The sequence below is a fragment of the Sinohyriopsis cumingii genome, chromosome 11 (genome assembly GCF_028554795.1).
Source record: "Sinohyriopsis cumingii isolate HCF-2022 chromosome 11, ASM2855479v2, whole genome shotgun sequence".
In the NCBI taxonomy this organism is placed as follows: Eukaryota; Metazoa; Mollusca; class Bivalvia; order Unionida; family Unionidae; genus Sinohyriopsis; species Sinohyriopsis cumingii.
In genome coordinates, this window is record NC_142971.1 from 105,560,065 (window position 1) to 105,580,450 (window position 20,386).

The window sequence follows — 20,386 nt, forward strand, 5'->3', positions numbered from 1 at the left end:
GCTCGCCTTTTGAAAACAGAATGGTGCAACATTTGCCAGAGCGGAGTGATTAAACGTGTTGAGTACAGCCCTGTCTTATATATTGAATTGGTTCTAGAAAGACGTTACCGTTAATACCACGATAAACTTTAAAAAAATTATAAAAAAATAAAAATAAAAATCTAAACTCTTAAAAGACGGCGTCTTGAATACTTGCGTGAAATATTTATATTTATGTCTGCTAAAAGTGAGATATAGATGCTCTCAGTTAGCAGTACCTTGATTCTGTAGGACGGATATGCCTTACCAGCCGTGACGTAATACGAGGCTTCGGTTGAACTTGGAAAAGTAAAGTATCTCGAAAAATCCACATATGAATTGTTTATTTTGTTAATGGTTTAGTCCGATGCATATTTCATATTGTGATTATATTTAGTCAATTTATATTCCTGACGTTAATTTTCGATTATTAATCAATGCTAGACAGGTTCAGTATTAAATTATATATCCGTACTTTATTCAAAAACTGAAATAAAATGTTTCTACATTTAACCTAGATATACTACATTGACTTTATTTTAATCTAGTAGGGGGATAAAATCAATATGGTAACTTTATTCCTTGCTTTTCATTAAAATGCGTTTGATTTTATATGTTTTATGCATTTTGTAATGTAAGTGTTACAGTACTTCACTATTTATCCAAGAACATATGGTTTACTTGTAGTGTCGACATACATTTCGCAATCTTGATCATAACATGAAAATATTAACGGACAGTTGTACTCGTGACTTATAGGGAATGCATTAACTTAGATCTCATTTAATTTTAAACACTGGAGTTTAAATATTTCATAGTAAAAGTCTAAGGTAAATTCTCATCGTTTACTTACTAATGTATACATCTTTCAACATTGGTGTAATTCCTTTAATCAGCGTGGAGTTTATATATCCATTTTGATCGAACGAGCGAAACAAAAGAAAAAAATACATTTCTTTATTTATTATATTACTTTAATTGACATATTTTAATGGTGGGGTACATTTGATATGTTCATTTGTATCATTATTAATGGAATAAAGGGAATATATTTACATGGTTACAATCCTTACAATAATCAAAATAATCGGATATTGTTACAGTTAGATGCCAACAGGATATGTGACATCGATATTAACCTTGATTTTAACAAGTATATATATATATATATATATATATATATATATATATATATATATATATATATATATATATATATATATAAAGCGCGGTCTTCTGATTTGTAGGCAGTTTGCTAGCGCTGAGTTTCTTTCAAAATATAGCAATTATAATGTAAAATAACTTGATAACTTAAAAAAATAAAATCGAAACTATTAAGGACAGTTTATAACTATCTATATCTACCTTAATTCTTCAACCTGTAAGGCTTTGTCTTGTGGATAAAACGCAACATATGACCTGCTGGAAGTAGCGGGTTCGAAACCCGACCCAGTTATATCAAACACTTATTGGCGCTCAGCATTAAATGGTTAGTGTTAGGACTGGTCGTTCTGTTGTCAGGATAATGTGACTGTGTGGGACATCATGCTATATGTCTGCGGCATGATGCCCAGTGCTATACCTCACTACAAACTGCTACATTGAAGACATTGTAGCGATATGACTGAAAAATGTTAAATCCAAATCACACACATACACACAACATATGACATGGTAGTGTAAACGAAAGAAAAAAATAAATAAGAAAGGTCAATCGACACTTGCCAGTTACAGTGATATTGGACATTTTCATTGATTCCTAGTCGTTCACTGTTCAACTTAATCCGTGTAGAAAATTGTATTATCAGCTTCTGATAATAATGACTAGAGATTAGTTTATATAAAAGGAGAATCAAAAACTTTCCATCCCAGTTTATCTATCGAATCTAGAAGATCAATACAACGAGTTGTTTTAATGCCTGTTTTTCTTTTATGATGTCACCTAGGGGAGGTATAGTACTAAAAATAAAAGTATATAAAAAATAACTTATTTATTTAAAAGATCTGATGGTCCATGGGAACCAAAGCAGGTTGTGCTTGTACATCCTCCAGTGTTCAGTGCCTGGTCGATAGATTGGCTCCTTGGCCCTGGATAACGTTTAGCATCCTTCTAAGAATACAGTACTTAGAAGGCAAGTAAATATAATCTCATTCAGTTTTAGCCTGGAGAAATATGTCACCTCCTTCACGTTATATCACTTTTATACCGTAAACACGTAAATTCATCGCGTTGTTGTCCAAGACTTTTAAGATGGTAGAATTAAATGCCATTATAAACACTACATTTCTTTATATACCTTTGTTGCAGATATTGACAGGTACTGATGTAAGGATTGGAATGGAAATGCACCCTACAGGTATGGAAATGCTATAACAAGGCTTACGTGAAAACAACATGCTGCACAAGTGTCTAAAAGTAATTCAAACTTGTAGAAGACCAAGCGAAAGCGCTTACACTCAACAATGACCGGACATAAATAATATCACAAACTACCGAATATATTAGCCGTGTAAACTGCTGTCTCTATTAAGTCGACATGAGATAACTAAGAAACTCACGGGAGTTTTGTCATTTTTGTATTGCATCTTGTTCAATATTCCTTGATACGTAACACACAGCAAATTTATACAAAACTTTATACACCCAAGACAATCGTAAAGATGAGTAGTCTTCTTTGTCGGATATATATTTTCATTAAAATAAACCCATTTTTTACGCAGAAAAATGACATGTTTTAAAAGTAAAATGATATAATTAGAGAGCAAGTGAAGTGAAAAACTTGATTCATCATCATGATATAGCTGCCGGAACAAGCTGAAGCCATACAGGGAGTGAAGGGGAACCTGAGCAACAAACCCTACCTTAAATTCAATTTGCAAGTCATGACGCTACTCCCCTCTCCCACCAGACTGCTTCAAATCATGTAGCGATTGGCTAGCTGCAAAGTGACAAGTGTCTGTACACTGAGAGCTGTAGCTATAGGCCTGCACACAGACGGCTTAGAGCAATGGGTGTCTTTTTACTGGACCGAAGCAGCAGTGGCACTAGGCAATCCCCTGGTCGCTGACTAGCCCTTTTTACGATCACATTGCTCACCTGCATAGCACAAGGAAGAGGCTAGAAAAGGTTCCCAAAACGTTGCCGCCTGCTTCACTTGAACCCTGGTTAGCATACCGCACCTGACGAGAATCCACCTTATCGCTTGAAAACCTGGCAAGAAAAAAAAATGACGCAACTCATCATCGGTGCGTAGAACGTGTGCACACTAATTGACAGTACATCAGCAGGTAGACCAGAGAGAAGGACGATTCCATTTGGTAGCTAAATGACCATTTTCAACGACCAAATAGCATCCCTGAGTGAAACACGTCTAACTGAGGAAGGACAATTCAACGAAGTAAGAGTTGGCAAAACATATTATAAAGTGGTCGAAGTAAAAAAAAGAGCGACATGAAGCTAGTGTTGGGTTTGCAGTAAAAATCATAGGTAGTTAGCAAGCTCACAAATCTTCCAAAAGATGTAAGTGACACACGAATTCAAATGACACTCCCGCTGTTGGAAAAATACATGCATTATCGTCAGCACAGATGCACCCACTGCGACCAACCCATATGAGATCAAGGACAAATTTTATGAAGACCCGGAGTCTCTTAATGGAGAAGTACCAAAGACAGACAAGCTCATCATCTTTGGTGACTTGGATGTTATAGTTCGCATAGATTACCAGATTATCAGGCATGGATAGTAATTCATTTGCGTTTTCGAATGCACAACAGCTGACTTCTCAAGCTGATGAAATGCGCTGAACGCGACCTCCTAATAACATCAACAAGACGTCTTTCATTCACACACGCTTCAAGCGATGTCATCGTACTGAATACGTCATCTTTAGGAGAAATAACAGTTAGGATGTCAGAGTGACGAAGGCCTTGAGAAGTGACGAAGAATGACCGCTCATTATCTCCAGGTCAATATTTAAATTAAGCCTGAAGATAACGAAGATAAACATACCACAAAAGTTAAATGATGCCAGAATAAAACAAGAGAATGTGAAACAGACTTTTGTTGAAGAACTGTACAGCCAACCGAAGACAATTTATAAAGACTCAGAGAATGTAGAGGAAACTGGCCATTATTCAGAGATTCCATGTACTCAGGAGCATCTGAAACCTTTGTTCCCACCAAAGGTAGACATCAATATGGGTTTGATGAGAACAATGCTGCCATAAAAAGACTTCAGACTGAGAAACATCGGTTACACAAGGCCTGTTTAGAAGAAAGCACTTCATCACCTTAGTAGGCAGCCTTCAACAACAGGGGTATTGTTCAAAGCAAACTCAGAGAGTTACAAGGCTCATGGTTGAGCAAAAAGGCAGAGGAGATTCAGTTATACGCGTAGAGATATGACAGGTAGAACTTCGGAGACAATCTTTCAGGAACAGGCATTAAGAACGTCTCCAATTCTGAGTTCTGACAAGCTAAGCAGCTCAATGTTATTTCAAAGATGGTCCGAACACATCAGCAGTATCCTCATTCAGCAGTCATCTATCACCGAGGAGGAAATTGATCGAATTGCGCAAGTGGAATGTTACTTAACACTAGCTGATCATCCAACGCCGACTTAAATGTTAAAAGCATTTTACCTGCTTTCAAACCACAAATTAATTAGATCAGATATTATGCGAGCAGAATTCTACAAAGCCGGAGGCTTGCACATGGCACCTAAACTTACTGAACTCGTGCAGTCAAAGTGGGATCAGGGAGCTATACCACAGGATTAAAGAATGCATCTATTACTTGTAGATGTGGGAAGGCAACATACAATTCCCCAACAAACATCTATCCATCTCCCTATTGTCAATAGCCATAAAATACTTGCCAGACTTCTGTTTAATCGTCTTTTGTATCGCACCTATCAAGAAGTCCTGCAGGGAAAGTCAGCGTACCTCGATAAAAGTATGAGGGACAACAGCATGATGCTTGCAGCGTGCCAATTGTAGACGAAATGACAGAAACAGAAGCACAACCTATACACAAAATTCATCGGTCTGACAAAAGCGTGACATGACGTTTCTGAACCATTTCGACACCAGTACAGTCAGGTAGAGCTGTGTGTTATCCCTAACCCTCTTCAGCATGATTTCCCCTGCCATATTGACTGATTCTTTCATCGACTAAGAACTGAGATCGTGTTAGACACAGGGTTGAAGACAAGCTAATCAATCTGAGCAGATAACAGGCGAAGACAAAATTACAAGAAGTAACTGTTCGTGATTTCATATTTGCTGACGATAGTTCCCAGAATGCCAAATCTGAGTCTAGCATGCAAACTGATAATTTCGGCCTTACAATCAGTATAAAAAATCAAAGGTGATGCACCAACCTGCACAGAGAAAGACTTACATAAAATCTACCATCACATTAATTAGCCAAACTCTTTTGACATTGGAAAGTTCACCTATGTCATCAGCACTGGGTCTCCTTTTACTGGATCGAAGCACCAGTGGGACTTGGTAATCTCTTGGTCATGTACGCTCCATATCAGTGATAAAACCAACGGCAGAATTGCTAAAGCAAGCGTGTAATCTGAGTGGGAGCGAAGATACATCAGTCTATAAATAAAACGTAAGGTCTCCTGAGCCATTGTGTTTCCAACCGTGCTGTATGTTTGCGAAACCTAAACGATGTACAGATATGCACTGACAGCCTGAGGACACTGAAGGAAATACTATTGCTGGACTGGGTCCCAGGTACTGAGATCTCATGTGAGCATGAATTTCAATCATCCATACTTTGCTGATGAAATCACAGATGAGATGGGCAGGCCACTTCATTACGTTGTCAGAAGAACGAGTATCAAAGAAGATCTTCAATGGCGAGCTGAAGGAGGGAACGCGATCTCAAGAAGGTCAGAAGAAACGCTTGAAAGATTCGCTCAAGACATCCCTGAAACACTTCAATATTGACTATGAGGTTTGAGAAGATCTCACGCTGGATCGCTACACTTGGTGGAGTTTCGTCGATACTGACGCTACGGACTGAACTGAGAAGAATTGCTGAGGTAGGGTAGAAGAACGAGCAGCGGAAATCGCACCAAATCAGTACATCCATTATTATTCAAGCAAGCCCAAACGGTATAGGTATAGCCTGCTACGTATGCGACAGGCAGTTCAAAGATTGACTTATCAGCCACATTTTTACTCACAGAAACCAAACCAGTTAGTGATGTTTTGACCATGTTTGAAATCTAAGGACGAACAACATATGGTCCATCAACAAGTATAGTGATTTTCACTCATATAGTGACATTTACTTTGATTTTCACCATATAGTGAGATTACATTAGATTTTCACACGAACAGTGATATTGAAAAAACATACAGTGATATTGAATTGAACTGATTTTAAAAAATGCAACAAATTGTGTTATCTGTCTAGTGGTATCCAGTCGAGGATCACACGATCTTTCATATTCCACAGCTACCATCCAATGGTTTGTTCGCGCAGACTGACGAAGACACTCTTGATAACGTCTCCATCAAGAACATAATGCACTGGAAGATAAGAACTCTTACATTACTGATCATACAAGCATTCATCACATGGTAAATTCAACTTGTCTGTTCAGCTATATAAATGGCTAACTTGAAATAGACTACTCTATCTGATAACATTGATTTCTTGTGACGCAGTTCTGATTCTCTAAAACATTTAGAAAAATTCTTAAACCTCCAACAGGTTAGATAAGATTGCAAGAAATAATAACATTTGCATGTTTACTTATATATGCAACTTAGGATTGCTTCTGTAAAGTGAAAAGATTGATGACAAAAACTCATCTGTATTGTGACTCACCAGAGAGAAGTGTGCGCTATAAGTGCCTGGTTATGGTCCAAGCACACATCCAGAGAACTCGAGGTAATCGCAATTCTCAAAGATCAGTACTTTGTACGTGCAGCAGTGGGTAAACCGGACTCGGTAGTCTGGAATAACTATGGCTGAAACTATAAGCCCTAAGGCAGCACTGTACGCGTTAAAGTGACCCATGTACTTTTACGTTCATATATTAGACAATGCATGCTATACCACACAATTTCGTGGTAATATATAGTCTATTCCTCATCTTGCATGCTATATAGCATAGTATATATGAAAGAATACGAGACATACAATCCGACCCAGACCAGTAACCCGAGTAGGTTACTATAGTACACCCATCGGCAAAACAACCTGCTCACATAATCTCGGAAATAAATCGTCTTACATTTACTGATGTGCCAATAAACACACTTTTAGCCTATATCATCATGCAAGGAACGATGCAAATGCCTGATTAAAATAAACAAAATAAAGTAGATGTGCCGGCTACATATTTATTATTAGTCATGTATCAAGAACTGTAGCTATGACGAAACTCAACAAAATGGTAATCTGGCCACATTATTTATCTAACAAGTTTTAAAACTGTAAAACATCAAAAGGATTTGGTAGTTTTGTTCGGCTTAGTTATTGAGTTTAAGAGATATTTTTCTAATTACAGCATGTTCTGCTTTGGAAACATTTGGTGTACTTAGGTACAACAGTTTGGATAAGTGCTCTGAACCTTCAGTTATGAATGCAGACATAAAAGTAATGAGCAGCAGCAAAACTGTTAGCATTACGTGGGTCCAACAACATACAGGTAGGACACCATTATTAAATTTCACAGGTATGATAATAGCATTATATTTCTACCGGAACTATCATTAAAAACGTTTTTCATTAGCTAGCAACCGAATATCTTAATATCTTATTTAGAATAATCGGCTCGTCAACGGCTTTCCGCATTATGTCAGTTTTGCAAATGATTTGCTATTGGCGTTTCAAAAACGATTTATTGCTACGATTGCGGACATAGTACGTCTTCAGTCACATAATAATACAAGGAATCAAAGAAAGAGTCGCGTTTTATCAGAGACCTTGCATGTGTAACTTTGACGAGACACGAATCATTAATCGCTTCCTCTCGCACATATTTTGACCCTTTAAACCAAACTAAGCTCAGATGACTTGCAATTTTTGTACCATTATCATTAGTTATTGCATGATTTTAAATGCCTCCTTGCTGTGAGCATCTTTGTATATCTAATACATTTCTAAGGCTATTAGATGACATATCAATTTCATCTCACATTAGCAGAATTTTGACGAAGAAGAATCTCTTGTGTAAAGAAGGCAGTCATATCCGTGTCAGTTCTGCAACGGCCCAAACAAATAATTATTTCATTCAGAACCCTTTTCTAGTTCAAGGTGGTATCCGCATTAAGGTTAAATAATTTAAACATTCTTTTCCCAGACACATACGAATAAATCTTGAAAGTAATTAACTTCTCCTTCTTCATACAAGGGAGTTATAAAGATTCTGATGCACACAGCTCTCTTTTACAGACAAAACATGTTACTCAGATGAAATATTTCTCTTGGACGTGGAGCAAAGAATGAAAGATGTACATAAACCGAGCACATTCTACATTAGCAACTGGTGTTTTCAGTTTCAAATTAAATCTGGAAGTCCCAAATTGAAGGTAATAATTAATTTTGTCTAAGCATTTGTTGCCCACATATTTTCCAACTGCTAGGAGTCTTAAATAATTGTCTTGCTCTTTCTTGTAAAGTGTCTACATATTTAGGGCCTTACACGCATAGGTATGGAAACAAATATTCACATTAAAAATACTGAGAAGCTACAAAATATACGTTGACTTGTATCATCTTCCGCGTAAACATGACACAAACGTTCGATAACAAAATTGTTTCGCCTCCGCTTAATCTTTGAAAACATTTTTGGAGCATTTCATTTGCAAATATGACTTTATTATTTGACTGCACTTTATGGAAAACACCATCTGTTGTTCGAAGGTATTATAGTTAATTTGAATTAGATCCTGATTCCGCTGCTGCTGATTTCATTACTTAGAATTGTCACATAAAATTATCTTCTGATCTGAGTTAATATTATGATGAAACGTTTTATCATAGTAGTATAGTCTGTCTTGATAATGTGATCCACTATCCTTTATTGTTGCATCTGTGGCATGAGACGCAGTAAGAGAATACACAACAATGATTGTCAGAGTAAGAAAATAAAGAAAACAAAACATCATTTAAATCATTTGCTATAGCGTCATGATAGCTGAAAACAGATTTAGGTTGTCACATGCAACGTAAAGTGCACAAAGAAGGAAACCCCACCGAAACGTATGATTTTAGACAAAGCGCTTTATTAACTTACTGGACTTTCTAAAACTCCTCTTTCGTAATTTACTTGCCAGGAGAGTTTAAACTACAATTTTGACTGCATTGAGACGATTCCCGAAACAGAAGCATACTTGATCAACACAACACTGTGGTCACTTCCTGGAAAGAATCTTTCGAGCTCAGACGAGAGGGATTTTTGTGGAAGAAACAAATGTTATCGTCTGACAGATCAGCTGAAAATTGGACCCACTGTAAAGGGTATTATTTTCAAAGCCGAATAAACCGTCCATGTCTTTAAAAAATGATCAAATGAACGTTTTAATTGATTGAGAGCTGAAGTTTTATTACGGGAAGAAACCGACCTCCCAAATTACACTATTTACCTGAAATGCATCGAGAAATAATTGTAAACTAATGATGTCACAGTGACTCATAACAAGCATGATTGTGTTTTTCTTTGTCTATTCTTCCTTTGTAATCTCATATTACCAAACGACGTCTACTTTACATTAAGCTCTTTGAGAAGACACGTTGGTGAATCCGTATTAAGCAGAGTTTCAAATGTTAATTGGCTTGTTTCCTAAAGCCGAATTAGAGAAGAGAAATAACATGAATATTATATTGTGCTTCAAACTATCCGAAACGTATAATTGGTTATTGAGCCTGAAGGAGGTATTCAACGTGGAAGTGACGTAGAAATGTTAATTTTGATGGATTTAAAGGTCGGTTATCAAACGTATTTGAAAGAGATCAGGTCAGTGGCGTAGCAATCTCCCAAGCAACTTCTGCAACTGAGGGATGGCGGACTAGGTTCAGTGAGGGCCGAAAACTACCATCAAACAACTGCTTTTGGTTGGTAAGGGTCCCAGATTTAAGCAATGTAGCACTGCATCAGTTTGATGATTTCGACGGCCATGTGTTGAATTTTTAATAAATAATTATTTACTTATGATTTACAGATAATAACACAATGAAGGAATGTTTGTGTTGGGACAAATCAAATGTTACCATGGAGATACTTGCCGCTACCGAAGATGGGACATCTTTTCAAACATCCGTGACAGATACAAATCCGTATGCAAAGATGTTGTATTTCAAGGTTTACAAAATTACCGATACAGAAGAACACATATCTTTTGAGAAAGATATCCAACTGAGTGAACATAAGGTAATACTTTTAAATAGACATTATGCAAGGATCCAGTTGAGATTATTTATACAGTTAAATGGTCAGTGAGTTGCGTATCTGTTTAGTGAAACAGGCGATAAGTGACCTTGTCTGTTAGTTAATAAGGTAGTAAGTTTGGTCATTCACTGCAGCTCTTATTTCATCAAAACTTTGATCGGATAAATAAAAAGCCATGAAAATCTTGTGGAGAATAGACATGTAACAGCATGTAACAGCATGTCTAGTTGATATAAGTCAAGGTGAATCCTCTCAATTCAAGCATCTCCTCTTTGTTGTCCGTAAATGTAATGTTACGTCATTTAGTTTAACTTTATACTATATACCGAGCAAGTCATGTTTAAAGAACCGTTATAGAGATAAGTTTTAAATAAAACAGTTAAACAAAGTAATCTATTTTATCATATGTATATCCAGGGGCGGATTAAGGCTCACTGGTGCCCTAAGCACTGACAAATCTTGGTGCCCCCCTCCTTTCCACGTACACCTGGGAAGATAACCCTAGGGTGCACCATGATGAAGAAACAGAACATTATGATCAATTTGCACTAGTTTTATCAATTTTTGTTTACAAATCTTCATTCGTTTGTTTTCTTTTCACCCTTTTCTCAACTTTGTGGTGCCCCCTTTGGCCCTGGTGCCCTAAGCACGTGCTTAGTCTGCTTAATGGTTAATACGCCCCTGTGTATATCTCATGTGAATGGTAAAATATTTTTTAATGACTTCGTATCTCCACATGTACATTTGAAATTTTATATTTTCAGGATTAACCCCCTTTTCAGTACTTATATGCATATATTATTAAAACTGAAATCCTTTTGTCATGTCGCCATAATTTAGCATATTTGTGAACATAAAAAGAAACCTTCAAAACAGATAGCGACTTGACAGAATATATCTTTGCATCCATATTTGTGTTATATAACATATTGCTTTTGATGGGAACCTTCCAAGTATACGTGTTGATTCGATTGCAAATTCTATTATCTAATTTTTAGGTGGAGCAGACGACTCCGATTGAGTTTACTCTTGGCTGCGGCACGTACACAGCAGAGGTAAATAGCAGCGATGGAGGGCCTTCGAAAGTGGAATTTTACGGTCCGACTGGCAAATGAACGGATCCTGATGAAGAGGATTTATTTCCCGGTAAACTGTTCATGGTTACCATACATCCAGGCATACAAATATTAAACACTTACCGGGAAAAAACTGTCTTCATCAGGACCCGTCCCTCATCAGAAAGACAATAAAATAACCACTGAGCAGACCTTCACTTACTGTTTTTCCCCTACGTTAAAATTAATTGGAAGCAATATACTATTACTACGTGATTGGGAAGAATCAACGCAAATGGTTCCACACGAGGAAGACCACGAAATGTGACCAGCCGTGTCTCAATGAATATTGTTGGATGTGTTCCTGTCCTGTCGTTGTTATTGTTGTTGTTGTTGTTGTGGGGTTTAACGCCATTTTTTTCAGCACACGATAGGCTATGCATGGCGGCCAGTATTAATGGTGGAGGAAGAATCCGGAAAAACCCCGGGAAGAAGCACCGACCCACGAGAAGCTACTGGCAAGCTTTCTCACATACCCACATTGGCCGAATCCAAGACTCGAACCTAAGCAGACAGAGGTGTTCCTGTCGTGTGAGTCAGGGCGGCGGTCCTGTCCTAAATGGAGAATATGCCACGTTCGTGTGCAAGGAAGATTCATTGTGTGGCACGCATGCTGGTTGCGAACTGCCATGGAAACTCTGATACGAATTATTAAAACTGCAACCAGGGAGAGAGATGAACTCTCTCTCTCTGTCCCTCTCTCTCTCTCTCTCTCTCTCTCTCTCTCTCATTTCATTTATCGATTTTATCAACGGAAAACAAACGTTCTCGATGATGCCTCTGTAAGAACCCTACGTCTCGCCTTTGCTGACGCAGTCTATAACGTTTTCTATTTCAAGAACACATTGTATTATTTCCTTGAGTTTTATGGGGTCTATATCTCATGTGGTCTTAGTATTCTTGATTATATAGTTCTTCTTGATCTATCTGCATATGTGAAAGATAGATAACGTTGTCAGGGTCTTTATGATCCAACCGTAACCCGTAAGATAGTCAATCGATATGGAGATTTTAATAAACCTAAAAGCGGGCACCTCCGCTGTAGACGAGTCATCATTTGACAAGTCTCCCATATAATGCATTGTTGAGTTTATCAGCGACGTTGATGAGATCCGGTCTGTTGAAGATATCAACAGAGACGTTAATAACTTAGTGGTGTAGGACGATGTCATTCTAGAACGAAAAGCTAAACCCGCACTAATTTTCAGAGACAGACAAAAACACCGACGTTATTTATCTGATATAACGATACACGCAGATTCCAAAGGTCATCAAAGACAACGTCAATATATATATATATATATATATATATATATATATATATATATATATATATATATATATATATATATATATATATATATATATATATATATATATATATATATATATCTGTGTGTGTGTGTGTGTGTGTGCGTGGTGTTTAGCGGGTTAGATTCGCACACGCTTAGAAATCTTCTGGCGACATTGATATTTGAAATCGTTTCAAGCACTTTTTGCACATGTATACGCAGCCCCAAACTTGCTATTACCCAATCTATAAGAACGCCACCACAATACCTGATTAACATTGATAAGATATTTTAAATTGAGATTTAGTGAATAGTAGGAATTGATCGCGATTATGAATGAACATAACACTAGTATTCCGACGATGAGTCGAATTCCCGCATGCCAGCAGAAATCAACATTTATTGGAAGGAAACACTCCTAAGTCACGCCACGTTTGGAACAAATGGGTTTTTGGAGAACTACAGAGTTAAACAGGTGATCAAAAATGATACCGCCTGAAATACATTTATGAGAGATGTGAAAAAATGGGGGCGGCGATTTTATCGGTGTGGCTGACCCAAGTACTGCGAGCAAGCCAGGCAAAACAAGAATCAGCATGGGAGTGGACAGGATCAAAAGCTTGTTTATTAACAGGCTCGATTTGATATATCCATTTAATTTCTTTATGGATGAAAATTGTACATGTTCATGAACACAAACAATCATTTAAAATCGCTGATAAAGATCATTTAGATATGAATTTAAAAGGGCCAGGGAAATCTCTACATATTTGTTTTGTGCCCAATGAGAAAGTGTTGTCATATATATATATATATATATATATATATATATATATATATATATATATATATATATATATATATATATATATATATATAAAGATAATGTTCCTCAAATTTAAGATTGTATGGTATATGTATATACTAAATAAGTGTATAGCGCCTATTTGCTGTATTTAATACATTCCAGATTATATATTACTGCGAAGACTTTGCCGGCAGGACTCGTTACAATAGTCGTTGTGCAGGACGGCACGCCAGTGAGTTCGTCGTGGCTTGCACGTCAGGTATTATAGATGAAATAATAATTCTACATTTTCCCAATTTTCATTTGAACTCTAAAACTTAAATTGTAAGAAAATATAGAACTGAGAGTATCGCTATGACCCACGAATAAATCAGGTATTACAAAGGAATACAAGAATTTGAACACTGGATTTACATTGAACATGTAGCTGAATGTTAAATTCCCTTTACCTAGCGAGTCAGATCACGACGTTTACTTCATATATAGTTTGTACGTTGGACTAGTTCCTTGATTTGTAGTGATGGGTTCATGACCATGTGAGTTATGTTGTTATTGCAGCTGATTTTTACGATTCCTGAATAGTGTGAATTATAACTCCCAGACCTGTGTTCTTATATATGAACATTTACTCTAGTATTAGGGAATAAATCTGAAGTCGAAATGTGAAAATTACTTCTGACATAAAACGTTATTCGTGAGGCTGCTGATGGCAAACGCTTAGAAGTGGCGTGTCTTAAAAACATTTAATACGAATTGCCACTAAAATACAATTGATCCTGGATTATTATGTAAATGTGGTTACTACTTTCAGAAGTACCCAGAAAACACCTACCAGACATAACTGTCTTCGCAATAATAGCATCGTTATTGCTGGTTAGCGTTTTTGTGTTAACCATCGTCATTCTTATCCGAGGTATGTACTAGACAGTAATTGTATGAATACTAATAATATCTTTAGTCTATGTTGTGTTTTTTTGTGCATGTAAGACAACGTTTTCTTTTCCAGTCAATCTGCATATTATATTTGTTTTTTTGTGCATGTAAGACAACGTTTTCTTTTCCAGTCAATTTGCATATTATATTTGTTTTTTTGTGCATGTAAGACAACGTTTTCTTTTCCAGTCAATCTGCATATTATATTTGGGTTTTTTTGTGCATGTAAGACAACGTTTTCTTTTCCAGTCAATTTGAATATTATATTTTGCAACCTATGATGTCTAAGTATTGCCAAATATATATCACACTTTACATAGTTTAACGATAATTATTCTTTATCGAACTTTTAATATGTGCAACTGCGTTCTTGTAATTTTCACATAAAAGTATTCAAAAGAAATAAAATAATTAATTAAATGTTTTGTTGTAAATGGTAAATTTGCAGTTTATTTATGATTTAATTTTCTTTACTGCAATTGCATGTATTGTTATTATTTCTAATCCCAAGCATACAAGAGGAATAAGTTCAGATGTGTTTGCTGTTGATAGATATTTTAATTTCCGATTTTAAGTATGCAGAGGAAACTGTCGCAGTAATTTACAAACGAAATCGAGTGATAGTAATGTATTCCATTGCAATAATCAACTGGACCTTATACGAATGGAGATGCTGAGCCCAGTACCCTATGGAAACGAAGCGAATGGTAATATATATGATCCTAACTTTGATATCAAACACTGATAAGAAAATGTCTTAACGTTCTATCTTTGGAGAGGCTTTGACGGAGGAGAATATCACAATTATTTTGTAAATGTATCTTCTAATTACCGTGAGTTTAAGACTCTATTGATGACACTACAATATCACAAACTATTCAGTATATAATAGCTTCGTATATTCCGGAGAATTATCTATATGTTATGTTTAATGACTACGGGTTAAGGCTTCCATTGATCAAATAACTACAACACTGCAGGGTTTAATATCATAGTATATATAAATACAATTGCATATATTTCGTATAGAATGACCTGGAAGTTAAAGTTTTATGTATCAAGCAACTTGAAAAGTTCTGACATTATTATCCGACATGACTCATTAACAGCAACAGCTTTAACGTAAAAATGGAATCCTGAATTACATGTAATTATAAGGAGTTAATGTTGGGTAATAAAGACACTAGCATTCAACTATGATAGAAGAATTACAGCTGTACTAGAGTAATACATATAGAGTAAATAAATATATACATTTCACTGGGACTGAAAGTCTTCCAATAGTTAAACGGAATCAAATGGCCAAGTATTGACCATAAAATTTCAAGTGAGAAGCTCGGACTAAATCATAAAACCACCAAATCATATTTTACGCTTATCGTATGGAAAGGCAATGGCACTTCTGTAAAAGTAGAACTTACTGTTCACAGAAAGTTGTCAAGGGAAAATTAGTTGGGAAAAACAAACGTAGCAAACATTGTTTTCTTTGTTTGTATAATTTCCACTGATGGAAAATATCGAACTCACATATTCTTGGCAAATTAGATGATAAAGCTTCTAAAAACAAAGTAACATCGAGACAGCTAAATATCATGAAATATAGTCATTAATTTGAATTCTTTGAGGTTAACAAACCAGTAAGTAGCATATCATCTGATCGTCAATTTAATCATAATTAGCGATAAATATGCTGTTTCAGAGGAGATCAACTTTGAAGAAGAACAGCCTCTTACAGGAACAGGACAGAAAGTTATGCTCCTCTGCCACCACGATTGCATAGATCTGCATGAAAAAGAAATCCTAAATTTCCTAGTGTCTCTGCTTGTCTCGTTAGAAATTACAATATATGGCTATGACGAGTCGGCTCTATTTGCAAACTGGTTGACTTTGGCCGATAAGGCCGGCAGTGATGACATCACCAATTTCATCATCGTTGCTTCATCAATTAATAATGTGACAAGCGAAGGAGACGGTGTATTGGAATCAAGTCAAAATTGGCTATTCACGAATGCAGTGATGACAAACCTTAAAACACGCCATGCAGAACAGAACAAGTTTTATGTTCACATCCTGTGCTTTCATGAATCGGAAGCGCCAATTATCAGCAACTTCATCGACAAGTACAAATTATGCTTGAATATCAGGCAGTTACACAAAAATACCTTCATTTATTGTCTTTCCAAACATTTAGAAGAAACGTCGTCGTCCAATGTTTTGCATATGGATGCTTTAGTGTTTCTTCTTGAAAGAATTCTGAAATGCAACTTAAACGATTTTGAAAATCGCATCTCATATGATGCGAATTTAAATCTACAAAATTTGAAAACAATTTTCGAAAGAGATTTTGATATTTTGGAGTCTAAATTATAATGCATCTAACCTCGAAATCTAATTTGTATGAAGCGATAAATACAATTCATATTGTTTTCTTACTTGATACAAGCTTTCAATATGCCAGTGTCTTTGTCAGGATTGCAAACGATAAACAGGTTGAATGTTGCACAGTAAGATACAATAATAGGACAAATTCCATTGCGCCAAATTATTCGGCTTTGTTTACTAGGCATATGTAGTAGGCAAAGACGGCAAAAATACGACATCATTGGATCAATAACAGACATCCGAACAAATTAATTGTATCCTGACAGATGTGTCAACATTGGACGATTTTCAAAATATGTAAGAAAAGTATTCATAAACAATACCCTTTGAAATGTACATGATCTATAAAGATGCACTCTGTTATTAACATAATATTATAAATAATGCGTTAAATGAATGAAATAGTGCAAGCTATATCTCAATGGGTAATTCTTGCTTGCATGTGTCCGATATGGATACAAATGAGCTACAGTAGGTGTGGTGTCCCATGGTTGGTTATTTCTTAAATAATGCACATGCTCCAGAGGCTAAATGACTCTACACCGTGAGGTGTTGAATTGGCTGTTTCAGACCATCTCACTGACAAAAATATGAGTATGATCTCAGGAATAAGATACTGATGACAACAAATATGAGATTCATGTCAGTGTTGTCAAATGAAGAAACAAACATTGTCACTTTAATCTCGATCTTTAGATCAGTATAGTCAATAGGGAGTGGTTAACAGACAAATACGGACTGGTTAAAAGGCAATATTGCATGATTGAAAGTCAATACTGCACGGTTATAAGTCAATGCTAATTGGTTAAAAGTCAATGCTAATAGTTTAAAGCAGTGAGTCGAAGTGCAGTTAATGTCTTTAAAATAACATACATACATACATACATACATACATATTTTGAATATGTCTATTTACACCTTTTGTTGTTTTGTATTTTCTCTTAGTATTTTTAGCTACGGTGACAATTCTGTATGACATATCATCATAACTTTAAAAAGGCTTCAATATTGGAATACTTTCTTTCGAAAATGGCTATGTTTTTGTAAGGTTCTTTTCCAAAGCAGTCGATTTAGGATTCAGCTACTTTTTTTAACGGTGGCCTTATTTAAAGGCGGATCGGTACAACGTGTACACATTTTAAAAGATATATGCCACTGTAGTCTCTATCAAATTTAGTCGAATCACGAAGACCTGTGTTGTGCTAAAGTCGTTTTAAAATAAACTATAAAGAGTAACGGCCACTATATTTGATAATTAATTTACACCATTTGTACAAACTTCAACGGTTTTCCAACCATAATGCCTTTTGTAAATTTTGCTTGGACTTTGCCCATTCATATTAAATAAGTCGTTTAAAATTTAACACGGGCCCCATGTGGCCGAGTGTCTTTCCGTGGTAGATGGTTCTTACCAGTGTTTCCACGGGTTCTTCATACACCAGCTATAAAATGGCGATAAACTCCTAACAACAACAACACCAACAAATATTTCGTTGTTTACAACTGTCATATGTGAGGTCCGTTTGGAAACATTTGAGGTCCCTAATGAGATGATGCTCCCTGATGAATTTCATCAACGTTGTTTGTAACATTTGTGAGAAGATGTTGAAAATAACAAAATAAGGCAAGACTATGTGTGACCTACGAATCATTATGGAGGCAGGAGCCATACTGTAAGATCGACATGTCCTAGGGCCACGTAGGCAGGCCGATACGTATAACGGTGTCACTTACTACTTAGAACAATGATGACTATGATAAACATGACAAAGTCGGTATGTTTTTGCACCAACATAAATTCACTATGCAAAAAGGTATTATATAATTGCATATGTAGAACATTATACTTGGCAGATATATCTTAGAATTATAGAGAATGCTCTACAAAAAGTTCATGTCGTTGTTTGCATTCATAAGAGGATAAAGGATTTATGTGGAAATAAATTGAAAGGAAATGGACATGACATTCGTAAATTGAACCTGCCCATTGTTTGCTAGATAGATTGAAAATAGACTTGAAATAGTGCACACACAAAAAGAAATCCTTGCAATTTGGGTAATATGAATTATATGAACTGCAAGGCCACATACTTGACAAATACCACAACGAAATGGTTTATCGAGCATACGTATTGTCAGGTTTACTCTTGGTCTAAATTATTGTTTCTTCCCATTAAATGAACATTCATCCTATATTTTCATTCAGTATGCTTACGTGAACATCATTCTGCCAACATGATAACAAATGAACAACCGTGTGTTGAGTTCAACATTACCCTCCCAGTTAGAACTATGATTTTCTTTTCATGGACCCTGTACAAGATTTGAAATATTAGCGTTGTTGGAACCGATTTTGTTCAGTGTCAATCTTAACATTAGTAATTATCACAACTGTATCAGTAGAATACACAATAACAACATTAATATTACTACTACTACTACTACTACTTATTATTATTATTATTATTATTATTATTATTATTTTTATTATTATTATTATCATTATTATTATTGTTACGTGTTTAGGATCGAATAAACAATAACACATAAAAGTGTGAAAACAACAAGCTTTGAAAAATATAATAATTTATTTCCCTGGCAAAATACTGTAAATATGAAGAAAAAAATGAACTTACGGTTACAAGAATCGAATCCAAAAATAACCCAAGAACAATCCACGAATACAATTTTAGAAGTCCTAATGATAAAATGTTCTAATGATTTCAAGGTGGAGTCCCGACGAAGAATCCAAGATGGAAGGCGATGACGTATACTGTAACTTGTACTGTGTTGAAGTCTATAGTTCCTTGTAGAAACAATAAATATCACGCCGGTTTTGGAAATCCGAATAAATCTTTATAAGAGATGTCTTTGTTCAAGAATTTCGTATGAGCAGACTTATATTTCCAGGAAAAAAGAATTAATCCGTTTTAATCCAAATAATTCGAAATAACTCCAACTGACCCAACAGACACTTTCCTGTGTAAAAACCAAACTGTGTTTATTTCTCTAATACGATGATTTAAAACTTGAATTTTACGCCCAGGATAAGGGTCGTTGTCACGTTTACATATAAAAAAATCACGTAGCCCCTGTATATCCTTGATAAGAATTAATCATTTTACTCCGAGGATAAAAGTTGTTTACTTCACTAAAAACTATTTACAAGTCTAGGGTCACGTATTCAATACAGTCTCGATCTCACTCTTATAAGTTCCACAATACAAAAATAAATAAAAAAAAGAACTTGTTGACATAGCTGTTACTAATTTTGAATTAAGGTCGGAGACCCGGTCAACCTCATGCGTTTACTAAAACAAACAGTCATGGTCAAACTATTTTCTGGAAAATTATCCAATTCCTAATAAACAGAACTACATTATTTTGACATATAATGAAATAAAAAGATTTTAA

The 20,386-nt window shown here is 35.7% G+C and overlaps 1 protein-coding gene across 2 annotated transcripts in view; it reads left to right on the plus strand.

The window, feature by feature from the left end:
• Positions 1-19,421, plus strand: part of LOC149789217 (uncharacterized) — a 32,900-nt gene extending 13,479 nt beyond the window's left edge. The window contains exons 3-12 of one of the 2 annotated variants that reach the window (XM_089975394.1): positions 2,327-2,375; positions 7,560-7,700; positions 8,447-8,583; positions 9,331-9,514; positions 10,216-10,424; positions 11,441-11,497; positions 13,820-13,916; positions 14,469-14,570; positions 15,166-15,297; positions 16,290-19,421. In XM_089975394.1, coding sequence (XP_089831520.1) covers positions 2,327-2,375; positions 7,560-7,700; positions 8,447-8,583; positions 9,331-9,514; positions 10,216-10,424; positions 11,441-11,497; positions 13,820-13,916; positions 14,469-14,570; positions 15,166-15,297; positions 16,290-16,960 — 1,779 coding nt within the window. In that variant the 3' untranslated portion in view covers positions 16,961-19,421. Of the gene's footprint in view, positions 1-2,326; positions 2,376-7,559; positions 7,701-8,446; positions 8,584-9,330; positions 9,515-10,215; positions 10,425-11,440; positions 11,498-13,819; positions 13,917-14,468; positions 14,571-15,101; positions 15,298-16,289 lie in introns of those variants that run through there. The other variant, XM_089975395.1, reaches the window with a different exon arrangement.
• The last annotated feature ends 965 nt before the right edge of the window (positions 19,422-20,386 follow it).